This window comes from Elaeis guineensis, chromosome 14 (assembly GCF_000442705.2).
Source record: "Elaeis guineensis isolate ETL-2024a chromosome 14, EG11, whole genome shotgun sequence".
Taxonomy (NCBI): Eukaryota; Viridiplantae; Streptophyta; class Magnoliopsida; order Arecales; family Arecaceae; genus Elaeis; species Elaeis guineensis.
In genome coordinates, this window is record NC_026006.2 from 57,116,023 (window position 1) to 57,137,648 (window position 21,626).

General features: G+C 35.9%; 1 protein-coding gene and 1 pseudogene across 3 annotated transcripts; one reads left to right on the plus strand and one right to left on the minus strand.

The window, feature by feature from the left end:
- LOC105057562 (protein LATERAL BRANCHING OXIDOREDUCTASE 1-like) overlaps positions 1–612 on the plus strand; it is an 8,334-nt pseudogene extending 7,722 nt beyond the window's left edge.
- Positions 613–2,372: 1,760 nt separating this feature from the next.
- LOC105057513 (cullin-1) lies at positions 2,373–17,261 on the minus strand. Of its 3 annotated transcripts, none has more exons than XM_010940149.4 (20): positions 17,097–17,261; positions 16,652–16,831; positions 16,452–16,551; positions 13,357–13,542; positions 13,111–13,158; positions 12,825–13,028; positions 12,666–12,743; positions 12,396–12,485; positions 12,217–12,297; positions 12,056–12,118; positions 5,228–5,263; positions 5,055–5,141; positions 4,833–4,982; positions 4,669–4,724; positions 4,412–4,532; positions 4,154–4,315; positions 3,856–3,999; positions 3,542–3,760; positions 3,288–3,455; positions 2,373–2,914 (listed from the first exon to the last, which is right to left on the minus strand). In XM_010940149.4, exons 2-20 carry the CDS (start codon positions 16,789–16,791, stop codon positions 2,813–2,815), a joined length of 2,235 nt encoding a protein of 744 aa, XP_010938451.1. In that variant the 5' UTR covers positions 16,792–16,831; positions 17,097–17,261; the 3' UTR covers positions 2,373–2,812. The 3 variants fall into 3 exon arrangements, with proteins under 3 accessions (XP_010938451.1, XP_010938449.1, XP_010938450.1); XM_010940147.4 differs by having other exon boundaries at positions 16,652–16,839; positions 17,097–17,236; XM_010940148.4 differs by having other exon boundaries at positions 16,652–16,891; positions 17,097–17,235.
- Positions 17,262–21,626: the final 4,365 nt, after the last annotated feature.

A 21,626-nucleotide genomic window follows, 5' to 3' on the forward strand; every position in this document is an offset into this window, starting at 1 on the left:
AGGGATGACAATTAAATCAGATTGGATCATAAATGAATCGAATAAAAAAATCATCAATCCAAATCCGATCTGTTTATTAAATGGATCAAAAATTTAAAACTAAATCTAATCTATTTATTAAACAAATAATCCGATCCGATTTATTTAATTTATTTATTAAATAAATTAAATTAAATTAAATAAATTAAATAGATCAAATTAAATAGATCAAAAATATATTAAACAGACCTTAAATGAATTAAACAGAGTGAATTAAATGAATCAGAAATAGATTAAACAAATTAAATGAATTATCTAATTCAATCCGATCTGAATATTAAATAAATTAAATGAATCAAATATCTAAACTTCAAATCCAGTCCAATTATTAAACGAATTAAACGGATCAATCCATTTATGACCCAGATCAGTTTAACCTAAATTCAAATCTACTTATAACAAATCGAATACGAATTGAATTGATGCATCAAATTATATTTTACCGGTCCTACTCATAACCAACTCTGCATGCACAGGAGATACAACCATGGAGAGTACGGTCACCGCTATGTCACCAACAAGCTGCAAGGAAAGCAGACACTGGAATTTGCCGAGACTCAGACAAGCTTCTAATAACAAAAAACTCGCTCACATTTGAAACCCCGAAAAAGAAAGGGAAAAATAAATTCTCCATACAAATGCAGCATAGCTGAACAGAGCCTCATATATGATCTGTAATTTGCATAAAGGCCAGTGTAGCATGTGTTCAGATTTGTAACAGGGGTATCTTATCAAGTGTTCATGTACATTAGGAACTAGTATCTAATTCTACTATATAAAATGTTATAATATATATTCCCAGTAAATAACTGTGAAGACGCAATTGATGCTTGTGCAAGGGCTTTGAATCCACTGGATAGGTAAGTAATAGCCGTGTGTGTACAATCACGTCCAAACAGCCACTTTTCCTGTAGCTTTCCACTAAGATACCTGAACTGAAAGATGCAAGCAATCACAGGGTCCAACAACTAACAACAAAAACACCATCAATCTTCGAAGCAACAGAAGATGAACCAAATCATTGGCTCAGAAACTCAGCCCACATATCATGCAGGTTTTCATTAGGGGTTGCAGGGCTGAGAATCTGGCATCCATAGTGTCATGGTCTGAAAAGGGAAAGAAAAGAATAGCATTTAAGTTGAGGCACTACTAGCAAGGTTACGAGCTGCTCACTCTTTACCATCATTCCTCGTTGGATGGTAGAACCAAGTGCAGGGTTCAATGTGAAGAAAACGGAGGTCTACATTTTAAAATGACTTCCTGCATAACTTGAACAATTCATGGAAAATTATACTAAGCAACATCTCTATTCAAAACACTTTTTGACAAATCACTCGTACAGTATAAGACAAGCAGCTTCCCCAACAACAACTAGCATCAAATCTCTGAGTGGTGACACATGCAAGAAACTTCCACATTGTAGTGGAGTATATCCAAAGCCAACTACCACAAAATATTGTAAACCATCCGACTCCCATAATTAACACTTCAGCATTGATGGAAAAAATCCACGAGGACAGCAATAAAAAGAGAAGGCACAAGAAAACAGAAACAAGAAACCAAAAAAAAGGACCTGCACAAAGGTTAGGACAATAACCGTGAAACCTGATCACGACTCTTGAATCCAAAGACAGCCATACGGTCAATCATTGCCACCTAACCTAAATGTCAATTCATACTTTCATAGACTGGCAAGAACTAAAGACCGGAGCAGACAAAAAAAAAGATCTCCTCTAAAAATATAAATCATCTTAGCGCTACAATTATTTCTTTTGGAACTGGCGCCCATTGCTATAGATACCCAGTTAAATCAGAGGTTCTAATAAAATTTAAGATCTTATTAAGTTTCAGTTTTCCTAGGCAGTTCGTTTATAAGATTCATTTGATTACATTCTACATATCTACTTGATCAGTGGGCAACTTAAGCTATTAAGTAACGTACCAAAAACTTGAGAAAAGATGTTTTGAATAAATCTAGAATCTAATTAGATCTCAGTTCTCCAGGCAGTTCTATTATAAGATTATTTTGATAGGTGTTCTACAAACTTAGATGCAGCAGTATGTGAGCCTCCACGCTTGCAAGATGAAATTTAAATATAGGCATAATCACACAGTTAAATGGCATCAACTACGATACTAAGTTCCGTCTAGCTAGATATAATTCGCATTGCAAGCATGCATAAATATGATGCAGAGTTCGTCAAACCAATCTAAAAGGACAGTGATTTTTTTTTTTTATCTCCACTGGTAAACAAAGCAAAGAGTTCAAACATGATAGTGATTAATTAAAGCATTGCAGTACCAAAACAATGCAATTTTGAATAAAAGAACAGTAAAAAAACCCATGTAAGCAGTCTTATATACCTTGTCAATAGTCACTTGAGACAGGCACAGGAAACAAATAAAATACCAAAATAGGATGCAATACATTATAAGAACAAACTAGAATATAGAAGAAGATTTGAGAAGAAACACGCCTACAATATATCAAGATGCAGCAGCACGAAAACTGCATTTGAATATTTCGGATTGCTGGAAGCTTCACTTGCCACTGTAAGATCCTAGGCAGTAATCTGGCTTCAAGGTAAATGTACAAGTACGAAGGCTCACAGAGCTAAGAATTATACCCAACCTTGCAGCAAAAAACCCTTTGGCAGCATTTTATAATTTGAGTTTCCAACAGAATAATGACATGCTTTTGCACTAATGTTGGCAGCTACCCTGACAAAAAGGCAGACGAGAAGACTTCCTTCTATCAACAGCAGAAATTCACTCAGGCTAAGTATCTGAACAAGTTGGGGTTGTCCTTGTCTCTCTCCAGATAGTCTCTAGTGATCAGATCTTCTATTCTTTTCTTTATTGCCTTGAAGTCAGGCTGCACATAGAACAATTCAAAGATTAAAGATTGCAAGACTAAGAACCATCATAATGGGGAACTCCCTGCAATCTGTCAACTCAACATATGGTTATCTGATAACCAGAGGAATCAGGTTTCACCTTTTTTTGGTGAAATCAGGTTTCACCTTTAAACAGTTGTCATGAAGTTCTTCTTCATGTTTTAAGCATTTAATTTTAACTGGTGATTCCAGAAGTCAATACACAACGTATCATTCAAACAAAGGATCATAATCATGAGAATGCATTCCACATTGTGAAAGGAAATTCTCCAGTAATAATGAATATACTGCCTCCCCGAGAGTTTTCTAAAAAATGTCAGCAAAAAATAAAATAAAATAAAAAATCAATACCTTAAACATACGATTAAGCTGCTCAACACATTCCAAAACTAACTGCTGATGACCCAATACTTTGCGACTCTTCATTATGCGAACTATTGAGGCATCAATTGCATATCTTCTGTCTTTGTCAACATCTTCAATTACCTTCTTCTTCTCATCCACTGGTGGGAGAGGTATCTGCAGATAATACAAACCATCTCATCTCACGCAACAGAGTAAGGCAAATGAAAGAACAAAATGCAACAAAACAATATTGACTTCACCTTGATCCTTCTCATTTTATCAGTGAACTTGCAATTAAACTCGAAATGGTCAGTTGAAGAAATAGTTTTTGTATTTGGCTCTTTGTTAAGAATTTTGTATTTTGCACAGGAGAGTGAATGAAGCAATCTGATTACATCATCATCCGTCAAGTTCAATTGTGACATGATCTCAGAATAACTCAGTCTATCAGAAGCATTAAAAAGCAGCAATGCTGAGGCCTGTTAACCGGAAAGGCAATGTAACTATGTAAGAACATAGTATGAACATCAGTTATATTTTTATTTATATGAAGCACAAAGGTTTTAAAGGATACCTGGTAAGTGGTGACAATCAGCTCCATGGTTTTAGGTTCAAACTTTCCAACAATATTGCAGGTACCCAGCGAATATATCCATGTAAGCTTCCGATGTTTGGTTTTTGTCTGATAAAATTCTTTGAAAACCTCTACACATTTAACCTATATAGCATCCATCACAGCAATAAAATCATTGCTAAAAAGCCTTATCTCAATAGGGCAAGAACAAAAAATCCAATGAAAGCTTTGCCCACTTAATCACGATGTCTAGCACGGAAAAACAAAAAACAATGAAAAAAAAAATCACATTTCTTACCATCTCAGCAGGAAGATTGAGATCAAAGGATTTGTAACTTGGCCAGAATCCAGTAGTTAAAACGGTAACCGTTAAGTCAATTCCAGGATTCGCCTGAGGATTACCGTTAAGATACTCCTCAAAGCCTGATTGGTTTTCTCTTGCAAGTGTTAAATCAGTAACCTTTATTAAAATTTAAAAAAGAAAAAAGGAGAACACGCTTCAGAAAGCACATCTATAGTCACAAGGTACTAATGCAAGATAATTAAATCAACTAACCATTCCCTCCATTTTTGATGTGAACTGCCCACCACATTGCTGCTTCAGCTTTGTTAAGATACTCCTCTCATGATCATCATTAGCACTTTTGTCAAATAGCAGCCTTCGAGCAAGTTTTTTCCTGTGAACATTTTATAACAGAAGTATTAGAAAGATGAAGCACCATAGAAGAAAGAGCACAATTAGACGTATCAGTATTTTTTTTCCTGTGACTAGTTTGAAAACATAAGGTAAAGGGCTAGGCAAGAGTCTTCTACCTATAAAATTCAGCAAAAAGGTCTTTGTCACTAATATATGCAAGTAACTTCACAACCTGAGAAAAATTTATCAATTCATTAACAATAAGATGCAGTCTCAAAAACCAATACGCCTTAGCTATTAAGAATAGGAAGAGTATTCTGATGAAAACGGAAGAAGTTACCTTCTCAAGTGTCTCCTCTATAGCTTCATCACTCAGTTTCTCACTTCCACCCTTTTTAAGAATATTGTCACAAAAAGTTGCCAGAAGTTCAGCACTTGAGCTTCCCGCAACACCCTTGTTACAGAAAACCTCAAAGGCTTCTTTTAATGCCTGCCAAGAGTAGAAAATATCAGATAAGGAACACAGAAATGGAGCTCAAACAACAATTTTTTCCATTTCAACCTTATGAAAAAGGGAGTGGTTCTGGAAGCAGTCATTCACATATGCCAAGTACTTATCATGCAGCTCAATAACTTTTCTGACAAAAACCTGAAGATCAAATGACCAAAACTCAAGTAAATTTAACATTCAACCAATTAATCTGATCCAGCCTACATACAATATAGAAGTTCTACCTGCTCTTGCAAACCAACCACATCTCTTTTCTCCGCCTGTAGAAAACATATCATTAGCCAAGTACGGATTAAAATCAGAAATACAATGAAGATATCCAAGAGTGTGAAAGATACGTAAATAGCTAGAAAATAGGAAAAAAAAAAAACTGCACACCATTTGGTTCACAACTTCTGCTAAATGTAGTTACTACAAACACAGTATATCAACCAATCAAACATGAAATATAAAAGCTCAGAAGAAGCTATTCTGATTACAAAAAGTAAACAGACGTGCATGAAATATGAAATGTTACCAGTTGCCTGATTACCCTGCTTCAGGATAAAGGGAGGAACGCCTATCCACACTATAATTACCCGTATCCAGATTTTTGGGATGCACCACCCAAGAATCAAACCCAGAACTATTTACTAAAAACCGCTATTTGCTAAGCAGAGGGGTGATACCACTGGGGCGAGCCCCAGTTTGCATCAGTTGACAGCTTATTACAAAGAGGATAATGAGTGTGATTGAAAACAAACTGCTTCAGCAGGGTCTGCAGATTCACCAAACGCGGCAGCACAAATCCAGTTCTGACATGCCAATTGAACAGCAACAGCTAACAAGCATACATGTTTCTACATTTATATTTAGGAAGAGTATCTTTAAACATTTTTACACATTCCTTCAGGTGCTGCTTAGCCTACTTATTCGGCAAAGTGAATTACCAGATTATATGGAGTAACTACGATAACATTTAATGCATGAAAGCAGGTTTGGACATTTGGGATTGAGGATCTAATGATGATATGAATGAAGAAAGACTGGATCAATGATGTCCAAAGGTTTCCAAAAGTTAGTGCCGCACATAGCTCAATGACAATCAACGGACCAGGAATTTTAACTACAAGAAGGTCACAAGCATGAACTATAAATCAAACAAATGAATTATGAATCCAAATGATGGTTTCCTATGGTAAAGAGGTCGAAAGGTCATACCAAAAAAATGTGTAACAAAAATTTTATAAAATCCCCATCACCAAAGGAGCCTACAAATCATGGCATATATTGTAATCAGCATCTTCTTCAGGTAACATCATACCATGGAAAGCTGATAGAACTAATAATACTTTACTGCAAATCTAAATCATACCTGCTACATGACCTAGGTGTGTAAAGGGACCGAGGGGCACCAAACCAACCTCAAACTCCTAACCTAAAACTTTCATAATCTAATATTCTACCAAACTAGAACTTCTACCAAACTCCTAGTCAGAGCATAATTCACAATCTTACACAAACTGAAGGATTCACATCCTAATTGGTAAGATGCAGGGCTTATGAGTTAAGTAGTTACAACAACTCAAATAACTTAAACCATGGTGCTACAAAAAATAAATTAAAATGCCTAAAGTCTACTCCATAAGAACTTGATTGTTGCTGGACTTTCATTCCTTCTGCAAATGTGTTTATACAGATTATGAAATATTATGAGCAGCTGAGCACTGAAAATAAGCATCCTAAAGGTCTTTACTATATTAAGCTAAAATAATGAAGCTTTTTCTTTCTCCAACGTATGCAAGCACACGTTGAGATTTGGTGAAGATACCATTAGAATGAAAAGGTTATAAGGTTATTGATAGATAAGTACTGGAAAAATGTGATGCATGGACAAGCTATGAGGAGAAAATGGTGCAAGAAGCTTCTCTTTTCAGAGAGGTTTATTCATTGAAGTCCACATGTACTCAATCTAGATTGATGCACTTCTGTTGTCCTCTATATCAAAGATTCAGGTCCCAGCGGAACATCTCGTGGGACACCAAGATGGAATACCATCCCATGTGTTGGGATAGAGCCGTCCCACTAACATCCCAGCATTCCGATCGGGATGTCTTGGGACATCCTTTATCCTAATTGTCGGGATGGAATGGGACGGCGGCATATCCCGTTCCATGAGATTTAAAACCTTGCTCTATATCATGCTGCAGAGGTACTAAATGGGGCATGCAATTACAAATAGGAGTTTGTTCATCAACGCCTTGGTTAGGCTTCACAATGAAAGCTTTGCAGTTATAGCAAAGCAGAGAATTCCAACTAAATGTAGCACAAGTATGTGACATGAACATGATAAACAAGAATGAATCCATGCAAAAATTGCTTTAAATTATGGATAGTACCAAGGGTAGTCCTACTCCATCCCAGAATGGACCAATTGGATGCTAGGTCCTTGGAAAGGTTTGAGGCCCTTGTATAGGAAAAAATGGTAAATTCGGTTGGTAACATGGACATTGACTGTGATAGTTGATACGCACTGAATATACACTTGGGATGGCCCAACATGGTGGTAATTCATTGGGATGCCAATTTTTCTCTTGTTTATTGTTTATAATGGTTGTTTAGAGGCTTTTTAGGTCATTTAATCATAACATAGAATTAAAGGAGCAGCTATTGAGGGCATAGGGTTTGGGATTTGGTCTTAGTTGCCAGGCTAAACGCCAGAGGAGAGGCCTAGTACCCATCCATCCTCTAAATACAAGGAATGACGACAAATGAGAACAAGAGAGAGAGGAGAAAAAACTTGAATCATGGGCACCATAAATGCCAAACTATTGCTGGCACTGGCACTAGCACTAGCACCATACCCAATCATGGGCTCAAAATCCTTCCCTAATCCTAAATTACGATGAATCTAAAAGCCCTCCCAACAATCATTAAAAAAACAAACAACAATAAGAAACAAATAAAAAAAAAAAAGAAAAGAATAGGACATCCAATGAATCACCAAAATACCAATCTGTTCCAACTATCAGCATGGCACCTTCTTAGTATCATCCTACCCTGACCCTAATCGATACCAAGTTCATGAGTTGGATTTAGATCTAGATGCACATACACCCTTTCAATATATTAACCCTTCGGCGGATCCAGCAAAGTTCACGTACTTGAGGTCATTATCACCACAGCTATCTTGGTCGTCATTGCTAGCACAAGTGGATTAAGATCGCCCCGGTGGCAAGGGACATGTGGCAAAGGCAGGCACAGTTGGATTAGGACAAGGTCCAGGGAATAGTGGACACTAAAGGAGGTCCACTTGGCCCTCCCCTATTCTTAGCACAAAGAAAGTCCTCCAAAGAAAAGCAACCTGGGAGCATCTCCACATCCACATGACCACAACCACCATAAGCCCCTGAACTTGTCCCATCCCAAAGGCCGCTCCTCCTACATCATTAGTCATGGCAAAGGGAGAGGAGTCCAATGCAGCCTCAACCCTCTTGAGTCCGTTGCCCTTGTAGGTTTTCTCCGGTGATTGTTGCCTCACTGTCACTATGCCCATCCCTTTAGGGGTCAGATCCTTGTACCGCTGCTGGATTCTATCAGGGATTTCATGGCCTTTGGATGGCGTGATATCTACTTTATTTAATTTTCAGGGAAAGGAGGTGAGAAGGGATAAGTTTTGGATGAGGATTATGAAGGGTAGAGGAGCTTCCAAAATGTAAGCTCGCCAGCTTCTCCTGGAGTCTCATGAGCTTGTGCATCCATACATGAAGATGGTCCACCAAATGATGATTCTAATAACTATTTCCTAATCTCTTAAAAATAGCTTTCCATACATGAAGATGGTCAATTCGTAAATAAGGATAAGGGAAGGTGTTATACACAATATTTGCAAATTTCTCTGTGGTATGTGAAAAACTCATATAATTAAGCACAAATGTAATATATTTTGATACCTAACCTAGGCTTCCAAGTCCCTATTATATGTTCCAGCTTTATCAACTAGAACATGAAAGGCCAGGATGTACAAGAGACTCCCACCAGTGACAAGTTTCAACATGCCTTAAGTCTAGAATAAGTGTCTCTAATAAGCCAACAAATTCTCTAATTATCCTATGTATCAAACAAAATTCAGTTTGCTTCTATTGATCAACATATAATTAACAAATGAATCATCTTGATTTCTTGATGAGTTCCACTGATGTCAGGGATTTGTCTTCAGAATATTAAGTTGTAGATCTCCTTCCCTATGCTCCTAAATTAGACTAATCGAACGAGCAAATTAGTCCATTAGGGCATTAAAAGTCCGATTGGACATTGACTACATTGAGTTAGTGAGACAAAACGTGATAAGTAACCTATAATCGGTGGAGCAGTTATTTGTTGTTTCTTCTATCTCTGTAAATGACATTAAGTCATTAACATATGTCAAAGAATATATTTTGCATTGTCAAGAGTTCGAGTCATTGACATATATTGGCCACACAACTTCAGCAGAACTATTCTGTCCTAGTAGATCATTGCCATTCCACATGAAAATGAATTGATCTTGAAGATGTGCAGTTTTGGATCTGAATCAGAACAAAATGGGGCAGCAAAACAGGATGAAGGTCATAGATATGTTGTGTTAGTGTACTTTTAAAAGAGATTAGCAAGCCCTGCACAAATCTGTGATGCCAACTTTGGAAGGTACCTATAGATTCTAGAGCTGAAGGAAGACCTTTGAATTCTTCAAAGTTGAAGGAATTCAGAGATTTGGCATAAGGAGAGAAGCTAGAAAACCAATGCCAACTTCTTCCACCCCTTGCTCTCTGTCTTATTGGTAATCACCAACCTGATAATAATGTGGCGGAGAAAAAAAAAACTGACTCTCTGGTTCTCTCTGCAGTGAAAAAAGTGGTCTTCCTACAATAACCTTACAGCTCAGCTCTCGTCTCCCAATTCATTCTATGTTCTCTGGGCCTTGCTCTACCCACCCCTCTCTCCTCTTTCTGCTTCTTTGACTCAAGTAATGCACTACTACTATTCCAAGCCACGCCCTCACCAATGCTCACTTGAACCCATAATAAAATAAGCTAGGCAGTGGTAAAGCCCTCTAGAGTATGTAGATTTGCAAAAAATTCTCGACTAGATCTCAATCCTTCCATCTAGAAAAAAATAGAATAACATACTCTCACATCTCTTCATCTCAGTTCTAATCAAATCCAGCTCTTCCCATCTCTAATCTTTTACCATTAGTTTAGTACTCTGGTGATGTGATTATATAAGGTGATATTCGAACTTCTCGACCTTTTGGAGTTGCTAGTACGTTTATTTAAAAAGAATTATGCAATTATATCAATATTATTTGAAGATCTCAAAGGGAACTAGGCCTGATCATAGGTGTGGTTTGAGGATTGAGAAATGTTAAAAAGGCCTTCACCCTACAAACCTACAGCAAGGGTAATGTGGTTGTGACAATGCTTGTTGGTGGCTGCCATTTTATACACTAACCAATGTCATTGATTTGTGCCAGTCAATCTTCATATATAGCACGACAGCATCCTGGCTCAAGAAAAACTTGATGGATCTCAAAAGCCCTTTTACGCACCATTTCTCTTCTGGTACAGTAACAAGTTTGGAGATGTAGAATTAAAGGAGGTGGAGGAACATAGGATTGGGAAGGAAAGGGAAGAGATAAACAGAGATATGAATCCCATCACTTCGGTTGCATAGGGAAGAGTATACTTGGAAAATAACTCCAGTAAAAAATACGAAACGAGGAAAGCCAGTTTCATTAGCACATGGGAGGTTGCAGGCAAAAGCAATGCACGGCAGCCTAGCTATTCTCTAGGTATAAGTGCAGAATGAAAGATATTGGTGGCTCTAGTAACCAAGGTTTTAAATTTTGTGAGATGGAGTTATCCTGATTTTTTCATGGAATAGAATGCACCGCCATCTCGCCCCATCCCGACACTTGGGATGGGATGTCCCAAGACATCCCGATCGGGATGCCAGCGGGACAACCCTATCCTGACACATGAGATAGTACCCTATCTTGATGTCTCGTGGGATATCCCACTAGGACCTAAATTCTTGCCAGTAATAATAGTCTTAGTATTGTTATCATGGTTCGCCGAACTGTACTGATGGCTAATTGGTGCAGTTCGGGTGTTAGATTTAGAATGTCAATGAAAACAGAGTGAGAGAAAAAGAAAGAGAGGAAAAGACTGAACGTAGCACGTTAGAGGCCTCCGGGGCTCCACAAGATGCGAAAAGAGAGAGAGAGGGGAAGGGAAAAGAGGGAGGGGAAGCGGCGAGGAGGTTGCCAGAGGGCCGTCGAGTGGCCACCGGACAGCCCAACACAATCTTGCCGCCACGGGTTCAAAAAAAGGGCGAAGCCTCTGTTTCATTGTTTTTTCTAAAAACATAATACACAATAAAGCCGGTAATGGGTTTGCAAATGAAAACTCATTGCCAGCTTTTGTGCATCATATTTTTTTTAAAAACATGACGAAACAAGAGCTTCACCCATGTTTTGAACCCGTGGCGGCTGGTGGGCTATTTTGGGTTGTCTGGCAGCCACAACCACCACCCGACAACCCTCCAGCAGCCTCTCTGCCGTCTTTCCTTCCCTAATCTTCTCTTCCTTCCTCTCTCTCGATCTCTCTCTGCTCTCATCCTCTCGCGGAGGACTGTAGAGCCCAAGAGGCCTTGGCGGCCCTCCGGTGGCCACCACCAATATCTCTGTCGGCCTCCCTTTCCTTCCTTCCCTCCCCCTCTCTCTCTTTCTCTCTCTTTTCCTCCCCGATTAATCCTCATTTCAATATCGGTTCTGAACAAGTACGGTCCGGTACAGGGGTGTACGGACTCATACTGCCAGTCGGCTGGCATGATATCCGATTTCAAGTCGGCGATCCTTGATTGTTATAACTTAAATTAACTTTCTACAGCATCCTAGTCTGTGATCTCTGTACAAGTCAACATAATGCAATGCAACATTTGCACAAGCACATCACAAAATTTACTAAAACATTAAAAAAGTTTGATTTGAGATAAAAAGCCTTGATACAGTGAGAAATGAAGTAATTTTTCACCTTCTTATTACTTGCAGCATCTTCCGCTTGTTTGACCAAGGCTGTGCCTTCAGAAGTAACATGCTGAATAAATGAAAATTTTAGCCATCAAACTAGTAAGACAACAAGGTCAGATAAGCTCTCAATTAAATAACTGATGCATATAGTGGGACTTTCCTAACCTGTTTAAAAATCTGAGAAACAGGGTCCAGGCCACGAGGAATTCTGCAGAACAGCCTATACATCCTTGATAGATCATCCACCTAATTAGCATATAATGACACAAAATCTTGGTCATCAAATTACAGTAAAACACTGGCTTCATTCCAAAGAATAAGTTACATGGGTCCTAAGCATATACCTTGTCATCCCGAAGCAAGGCATGGCATCCAGAGTGCTCCTTTTCAAGAAGTTGGCTTGCATATACAAAGAGTAGCTCATGTTGGACTTTCTACCAACATAGCAAGAAAGACAACCAAAACAAGTTAAATTTAAGTTTAATGCCATACGTCATTCCAGTTTTTTGAAAGCAAGATGTATTATGAGACTCAAAACATCAGTCCAAGACCCATTATCAAAAGTTTGAAGTTATAATCATACATTACAAATTATAAGCAAAACACAAACAAACCTCCAACAACTTCTGCTCACTGCTTGAATGCAAGTAATGAGAAACTCTATCTTTCTCCCGTTTCAAGCATTCCTCAGCCTAAAAATAGCCAGAAAGTCTCAACAATCATGCTTAAAGGCAAACTATGTGCAATTACTCAAGCAATTTCAGAAACTATACCTTTAGCATGTAATCTGGACATGAATCCTCCAAAATCCAGTTTGAAGCCTTCCGAGAGTAATATGCAGCAGTGTCCTTAAGCATGGCTGCTTCGAAGTCATTTTCATAACACTCCATACTCCCTAACCCAATTTCAACAAAAATGTCCAAGACATTCTTCAACAAGGCTCTGTCAATCTGCTCCCCCTCACGCTCTTGATCAATCTGTTGAAGAATTAAATTGACAAGGCTAACATAAAAATAAGCAGAGATCCAGTACATGCTGAGAAATACTGTATCCACATACCAAAGAGATCACTGCATCTCTCACTTTACCATTAATCTCATTATAGACCTGTAATCCAAAAACTAAACCAGTCAAAAGTGATTCCAAGAAACATGAGAATCTTCCATAACTCAATCACAGAAAGCTTGAAAAAAGTAGAAATCAGCATAGGTGTCTATACACAATTTATATGCCTTGGTCAAGAGGCATCTGCAGTTTGATCTTTAAATACAGAAACTATAATAAAAGGCTAGGATAATGATGTACCAGATTGCGAAAGCAAGTAAGCCCAACTTCATTAAGTGCAGGAAGCGACCTTCGAGCAATGAAATAGCGATCTAGATAATGGAAAAAACGTGAAAGCCATCTGACCATAACTTTGTGATTTGACCATCTTTTCACAAGTTCCCTCAGCATAAATTCATCATGTTTCTCTCTCAAAGATGGCAATACCTGAGTGAGAAATGAGAAGTTGATTATAAGATGATCACATATTGAACATACTATTATATAGATCAGTGATTACTTTACACCAAAAAAAAAAAAAAGAATTAATGAGCCTTAAGAATGGGAACAGCCAGCCTATTAAAGCTACGAGAAATAACTTGATTATCCTGATTGTTATGGTTTAAAGCCTAATTTAATGCATTCACAGACAACTGGCAATACACCCTTAGTGGAAAAGAACAGTCCTTCAATTAGGTTGACATAGCAAAGAAAAAAATATACATGTAGCAAGTGGAGAAACTAATCAAATTACTCAAATTACCACAAACCTCTCAAAAAAAAAAAAAAAAAAAAAGAAAAGAAACACAAACAGCAGATACTAAATTCTCCACTATTTTAACAACCATCTGTAAAGCATTGTTCCAATCATGGATTGATGCATTTTATGTCAGTGTTATGATGGCCTGGTACTTGTACAGTATGTTCCATGTAATGCTTAGAACATGCCAGCATGCTGCATGACACAAGTACCCAGTACCATGTCCATAAAGCACTGGCACGGCATGTATCAAGACTGTATCATGAATGCTTACTGGTATTTGCATCCATGATCCTAAGTCTCATTGTTCCCCTCCTCCAAAACTCAAATGTGTGAGACTGGGAACAATTCTCCATTTTCTTCCACAAGTTTGTCTTTCATCATCCTTTCTTAGCATCAAAACATTCTATGATTTAAGCTCCAAAAACCATTTTCAGATATCTGACATTGTCAGTTGTCACAATCTCTTTACTTATTCCTGATCCTTTTTGATACAAAAAATACTATGCGCTTAGAAAAAAAAATGCATTGCAAATTTATAGAGAGTATAGTGGCAAATCAAGCTACAAAAACCCATTTTAAGCTATAACGGTATTTAAAGTGTCTTCACATGTTTACATATAACACAAATTTACAAAACATGAAACTTTAGCCACATAATATTCAAATATTGCAAGATCTCTCATAAAACTTCTAGTCCTTATCTGTTCATTATTAGGCTCCCATATAGAAACTCGAAGAATTAATCCTAATCACAACTCTTGAACAGGTCATTCCGTTTTCCCTGTTATGGAACTAACCTTGTTAACATCAATACACAAAGCATTTTCCAACTCTTAGTTTAACTGTACTATCTAAAGAAATTAAGCAAGACTAGTGCAGCAAATAAATTTTGTTGAATGAAATTAGATTGATGCATTAAAATTCATATCATAAACCCGAAAGATTGTGGGTTATTCATCATGCCATTACCAAATCAATCTTCAAACATGACCTGCCCACAATATACTAGAATGAAACAAAAAACATATGATTACAGTATTGTCAAAACAAACAAATGTAAATAAAAAATAAAACATACGATCAAAGTAAGTGAAGCAATCTAGGTGGACCCCAACCTCAATTGTCTGCAACAGATCTTACATATGAAAATATGATGGAAGCCTTGGCCTTCATGCATCATGAAGTTCACATTCTTAAACCAAACAGTTCATTTATTTTGACAGGCTTAAGCAAATACAAAATTTCAGGATCTTATGTTCCATAAGTTCACCTTAAATGCCCTTCAATTCAAGGCTTTCAAATATCGATGTTTCCATTTTCTCAATATGCCACCTACACCGACATGACCATGATATTGGATTTTCACAACCACTGACACTAGACCATTCATGGGCATTATGGCCAAGACCCAAGAAGCAAGATATATTAAAAAAAATGGCTGATATGGAAAAACATAATTAGCTTTCTTTCTTATATTAATTTCAATTAGATGACTTAAAATGAATCTATATGACTTCTTCCCTTTTTCTTGTCTTTCCTACTTCTCCTTGCTTCCTCTAAGCTGCTATACTCCATCATCATCTCCATTGACATTGCCAAGGCAATTTCCCCCCTTACACTCCATTGAGAGCCCTCTTAGATTGACCATGGTCCATGGCCATGATTGAGATCATCTTCCAACTTCATCTCCCATGAACCCCCCTCCCAACCCTCAAGATCTCCTAATGCTCAACCATGGCAGATCTAGTATTAATCATCGCCATCATCATAAACCCACAGTCATCCATGGGATCCAACCTTCCCAATCTAGCGATAGGCCTTTACCCTCCATTATCGTCAGCCATGGTAGTCGAGCTCAATCCTTCTCACAATCCATTTAAAACTTCTATACTTGGAAGCTAACAACAATTAGGAGATGTTGACTATTATGGTGATATCACATCGATCGATAAATAAGGATAGATCACTTAATTGAAATTACAAGCCCAATATTACAAATTAGTGCATATAGGTGCCCAATATTGTTATATGGTGCTACTCAGGCACTTCACATTTTCAGTTTCTTGACATGTCAAATACTTAGACTAAGGTTTGCAGTCTTGGTATGGACCCCATACCAGTACAATGCCAGTACAATGTTGGTGCATTTGGTACAGAGGTTAGTTTAGTGTACCGGAACTTGATGCGCCCGTTCGATACTGATATAGTACGGAATGTCTGGTATGGGATGGTATGCATTGGAATGACAAACCTTGACTTGGATACGTTGGACATTTGAGATACATCATGATACTCCTTAATGCTTCATATCATCAAATCATGATGCCATGATCATTATGTGTGTACTTTCGAAACTATTCTGTGAAAGTTATCAAACATTAAATTTCAATCACCATGTGTCAATGATTCAGATTTGGAAATGTAATTAAAAGAAGGAAAAAAAAACAAAATTCAGAAACATTTGGTGATGGCTCATTCATAACTTACCTGATTTAAAAGTAAGAGAGAGAGAGAGAGAGATAATAATAAATCATCATTTATATAAATGCTGAGCGTTAAATGTGTATAGCAATGAAAAAGAAACTATCCTCACCGTCACATTGATATACTCTTCGAATGACTCCCGGTATTTGTCATAAAGCTGCTGCGAATAGTCATGCGGAGGTTTCTGAGTGCACATGTTATAGATGGTTCTGTTCCACCAGTGAAGGCAACAAACTCACGGAGATCAAAATAATAGTATAGCGAAAGAAACCTCATAGACGCATGCATAGAAGCAGAGAAGAAGGATACGTATAGAGCATCATATAGTCCTCCGAGCTGAATTGCGTCTCGGGAATCCCTTCTAAGATGTTCTTCAACTTTGTTATACCCTTCTGCATGAAATCCCATCCCTGCTCCAAATCTATAGTCTTTCTTTCATGCATCGACATGCTTTCCCACCAGGAGCCACCCCCTCCCCCAGGCCGAGCCCTTCACAGCTGAAACGAGCTCAATAATCCACTTATATCGAGATATATCCTATTCCCAGACCTAAATCAAGCACTAGAGAAGAATCAAAACGGTCCGAAATCAAACCCTAGCCCTAAATCCGAGCATAAACTCTGGCGAAAACACGAAAACACCCCCCAAAACATCGATCCAAGAACAGAACTCGAGGTCATGCCGAAAGGAAGCATTGAAACCAAAGGAGAAGGAGAAATTGAGAACGAAATGGAGAGAAACAGAAGGCAAGTACCTGATTTGGAGATGGCAACACGGCGATGGATTGGAGGGCACGGAAGCTACGCAAAACCCTAACCCTGACCCTAGAAATCGGAGGGGATGGAGGAGAGGAGGAGAGAGGAGGGCGCGCACAGCCGACGCTGGCACTGATGACGATCCAAAAAGGGGAGATTCCGGAGATTAAGAGCTCGGAATTGAGAAATGTCAGAAATAAGATGAAACAGCGAGGAGCAAATGGGTCATTTTGGAAAATTTATTTCCTGGACCATGCCCAGGTAGACCAACCAAATCCCACGGTGAATAACACGCCACTTTAACCCTTGTATGTCACAAATGCCCGATTGCGCGTTATCCACCGTGCACGTGCTCCACGATTTGCGCTGGTCTACGTGGGCGTGGTCCAGGCAATAATTTCTCGTCATTTTGAGAATTATGATACACTGGTTTTTCTGGGTTCCACAAGGTTTTTCTATTCTGGACCGTGTGATTTAAAATGGAGGGTTTGATGATTGGTAGAAGTGGGTCCACCGATTGGAAAGACACGGTTTGATGATTGGTACAAGTTGGGTCCACTGATTGGAAAGGCACCAAGGACAGGCATGCAGCATCGGGGAAGTCGGAAGGGTCCTCCCAAAGGAATGCTGACGGCAATGAGTAGACCTGCAAATTGCGAGTACTTTGTCTAATTAATATAAAATAATTTAATTTTTAATTTATTTATTAAAATAATACAAACAACATAAAACAACATCCAAAATAATATTTCATGATTATCACATCACAGCCATATTCCATCCAAATTTTCATATAGATCAAAAAAAATAATAAAATAAAATCATCAAATCAAATGATATTTTTTAAAAAACATCATTTGATTTGATAATTTTATTTTTTCAAAAAATAAATAAAAATTATAATTTTAAATTTATAAAAAAATAAAAATTATAATTTTGATTAAAATAAAAATCATCATTTCAAATTAGTATCTTCATTTTAAATTATTTTTTTACAAAAATATCTAAAAAAATTATATAAAAAAATAAAAAATATCATAAAAAAGAATTAAAAAAATAAAAATTATAATTCTAAATTTTAAGAAAATAAAATTTTTAATTTTAATTCAAATAAAAATCATCATTTCAAATTACAATCCTCTTTTTAAATTATTTTTTAAAAAAAATATCATAAACAATAAAAAAATAAAAATTATAATTTTAAATTTTAAAAATAAAACTTTTAATTTTAATTCAAATAAAAAAATATTTTAAATTATTTTTCTCATTTAAAATTAATTTTTAAAAAAAAATATCAAAAAAATCTTAAAAAAATAAAAAAATTAAAAATAACATAAAAAAAGAATAAATGAGAAAGAAATGAGAAAAAAATAAAAATTATAATTTTAAATTTAAAAAAATTAAAAATTTTAATTTTAATTCAAATAAAAAACATCATTTCAAATTACTTTCTCCATTTTAAATTAACTAATTTTAAAATTAATTTTTTAAAAAATATTTTTGAAAAAAATATATCTTAAAAAAATAAAGAAATAAAAAATACCATAAAAAATAAAATTATAAAAATTATAAAAAATAAAAATTATAATTTTAAATTTAAAAAAAATAAAATTTTAAATTTTAATTTAAATAAAAACATCATTTCAAATTATTTTTCTCATTTCAAATTAATTTTTTTAAAAAATATTCCAAACAAAAAAAAAGAACTACCTAAAAAAATACCAAAAAATAGAAAAAAATGGTAAAAATAAGAAAAAATTATAATTATAATTTTAAATTATAAAAAAAATTAAAATTTTAATATGAATTCAAAAAAAATAAAAAAAATAAAAAGTGCCATAAAAAAGTGAAAAAATATGAAAAAATGAGAAAAAAATAAAAATTATAAATTAAAATTTTAAAAAAGATAAAAATTTTAACTTTAATTCGAATAAAAAATAACATTTCAAATTACTATCCCCAGTTCAAATTATTAATATCTCAAAAAAAATACCTTAAAAAATTTAAAAGATAAAAGATAAAATTAAAAAAAATAAAAATTATAATTTTAAATTAAAAAAATAATTTTAATTCAAATAAAAATAATCATTTCAAATTACAATCCTTTTTTAAAATTATTTTTTTAAAAAATTATCCCAAAAAAATATATCTTAAAAAATTTAAAAAATAAAAAATACCATAAAAAAATAAAAAAGAGAAAAAAAATAAAAATTATAATTTTGAATTTAAAATTATATCGAAATATTATCATTCTATACTGGTCCATACCGCACCGTACGTAGCTGTTCGTGCCTGTACCAAATCGAGATGTACCAGTGCGATCCGATTCATCTCATATATCGAAAAATCGGCTTGAACTTTGATGGTTCCCCACTGACTTGTCTGATTTAGCTTATTTTTAGATATTTTAAGAAATATAATTAAATTATTTAATATATTATTATTATTTATATTATAATTTCTATAGTCCTTTTAATATAATTTTTTCTCTCCTAATGTTCTGAGATATATTAGAGTATGTGTATCTATATCCACAAAGCATAATATCCGATCATTTAAAATTAAATAATATAAAATAAAATTAATAATTAATAATATTAAATAAAATAAAAATGTCAAGTGTACAAAAAATAGTACAATAAAAGTTTTAAAAATATTAAGTATAAATCTAAAAAAGACTAAGTCCCACAAGGACGTCGTGGTGCTCGTGGTCGCTTGGACCTTCTCAGGAAAGTCCTCAACGGCTGCTCCTGCTGTGATGGCTCCTCTCCTATATCAGTGGAGATCTACTGGTCATGCTGCTCAGGAATAAGTGATGCTGTCGGATCATCTACGGACTGAGCTATCCCCTCAACCCTCTTATCTAGATACACGGATGGGCCTGAAAAAAAGTGTCATACTCATGTAGCCAACTGATATCCAGTGATGTCATCTGGGGAATATAGGAAGAAGAAGGCACTGCCATCTGTGGATCAAAAGGCGGTGGCATCTGTGCAGCATCTAGTGATGACATCTGCGGAATATGCGGTGATAGCATATATGGAACATATGGTGACGGTGTATATCTCATATCTGGCGCATTAGCTGCTCCATACCAAGGCGCACAGCTATATGGGTCAACACCAATCGCCATCAATATTTCAAAACTTGTTCTCTCTATCTCACGCAGTATCCGAATCCATTCGTTCTCATCAATCGTAGATAAAGCACTACAAGCATCCAACATAAAATCCAACATAAAATCAGTCTACATAATAAAAATAAAACAGTCAATATACTGTAAAATATAAAACAAAAATATAACACAAACAACATAAACTAATTTTCGTAGTCTTACCAAAAGACGCACAGCAGAACTCTCGCCCTCGTATCTGAGAACTACATACCGAGGCTGTCCAATGACTCGCACTGTAATGCTAAAAGTCTAAACCATGTAGTCCTCGGTATATGAACGATCTCTCAAAATGGGATCACCATGAACAATGTGATCTCAACGTGCATCCCAAATATCGATGTACTGCATGTCTGATACGCTAGTCAATACGAGCTCTCCCTCATCGATCAATACGATGAAGTCTCTGACTGGTATCAAACTACTTTAGGATGCTCTGAATCTGACCAAACTACCACAGGACATGATCAGAAAGATGCCACTCTATCACATCAAAACAAATAAGTGACACCCTAGCAGTCCATATGTCATGTCCAACTGTACACATCTGCGGTAATATAGTCAATATCTCATCTATATATAGCTCCCATAAAAATTAATAGAGTTAAAATAAAAAAAAATAGTAAGCTAAAATTTTAATAGATTATGAATACTGTAAAATGATATTTATAAAAAAATCAAATTTATCCGTCTATATGTATCAACTAATGTATCCAACTGGCACCTATAAACTCGTGCCACTCTCATCGATACGTGATGAACGTTGAATGCAACGTTCCATCTGTTTCACTATCTACTCATATTAAATAAATTTTATCGAATTTAAAATAATAAGTTTCAAGTAAAAAAAATAATATTTTTTTATCTATATCTCAATGGTCCGTCTAGTCTGAATGGAACATCAGAATCATGCTGCTCTGATGGCATCTCGAGCAACTGTCGTCGTAATGGACTGATAGTCGGCATATGCTTCCATATCCAAATCTGTAAATTTTAAAAAAATCATACATGATATACCCAATGTGAACTATAATTGAATATTAAAAATAAAAATTTTTAATTCACATACCTGTAATAATACAAGATAACCACCAATCTCGCTCTGATCAGCATAAGAATCTCGACACATAGCTCTGTACAGACAAGCTAGTATTGCACTGCCCCAACTGAGTCTACGAGCAAAGTCTAAATCCTCTAATAATGATAAAAATATCAACTTCATCTTATTCGATGAAATATCGGGTAACAGAACATCACCTAACAACCGCAGCACCTGACCCCTAACATACTGCTGCACCATCTCCTCTGGTACATCATCCGCAATATGAAAATATTGATAACGATCATCCAAACACTC

Coding starts and splice junctions, on each gene's coding strand:
- LOC105057513 (XM_010940149.4), bottom strand. CDS start 16,791: ATGTCGATGCATGAAAGAAAGACTATAGATTTGGAGCAGGGATGGGAT. Junction 13,543..16,451: donor AAGAGTATATCAATGTGACG/GTGAGGATAGTT, acceptor TTTCTCACTCAG/GTATTGCCATCTTTGAGAGA. Junction 13,029..13,110: donor GAGATGCAGTGATCTCTTTG/GTATGTGGATAC, acceptor ATTCTTCAACAG/ATTGATCAAGAGCGTGAGGG.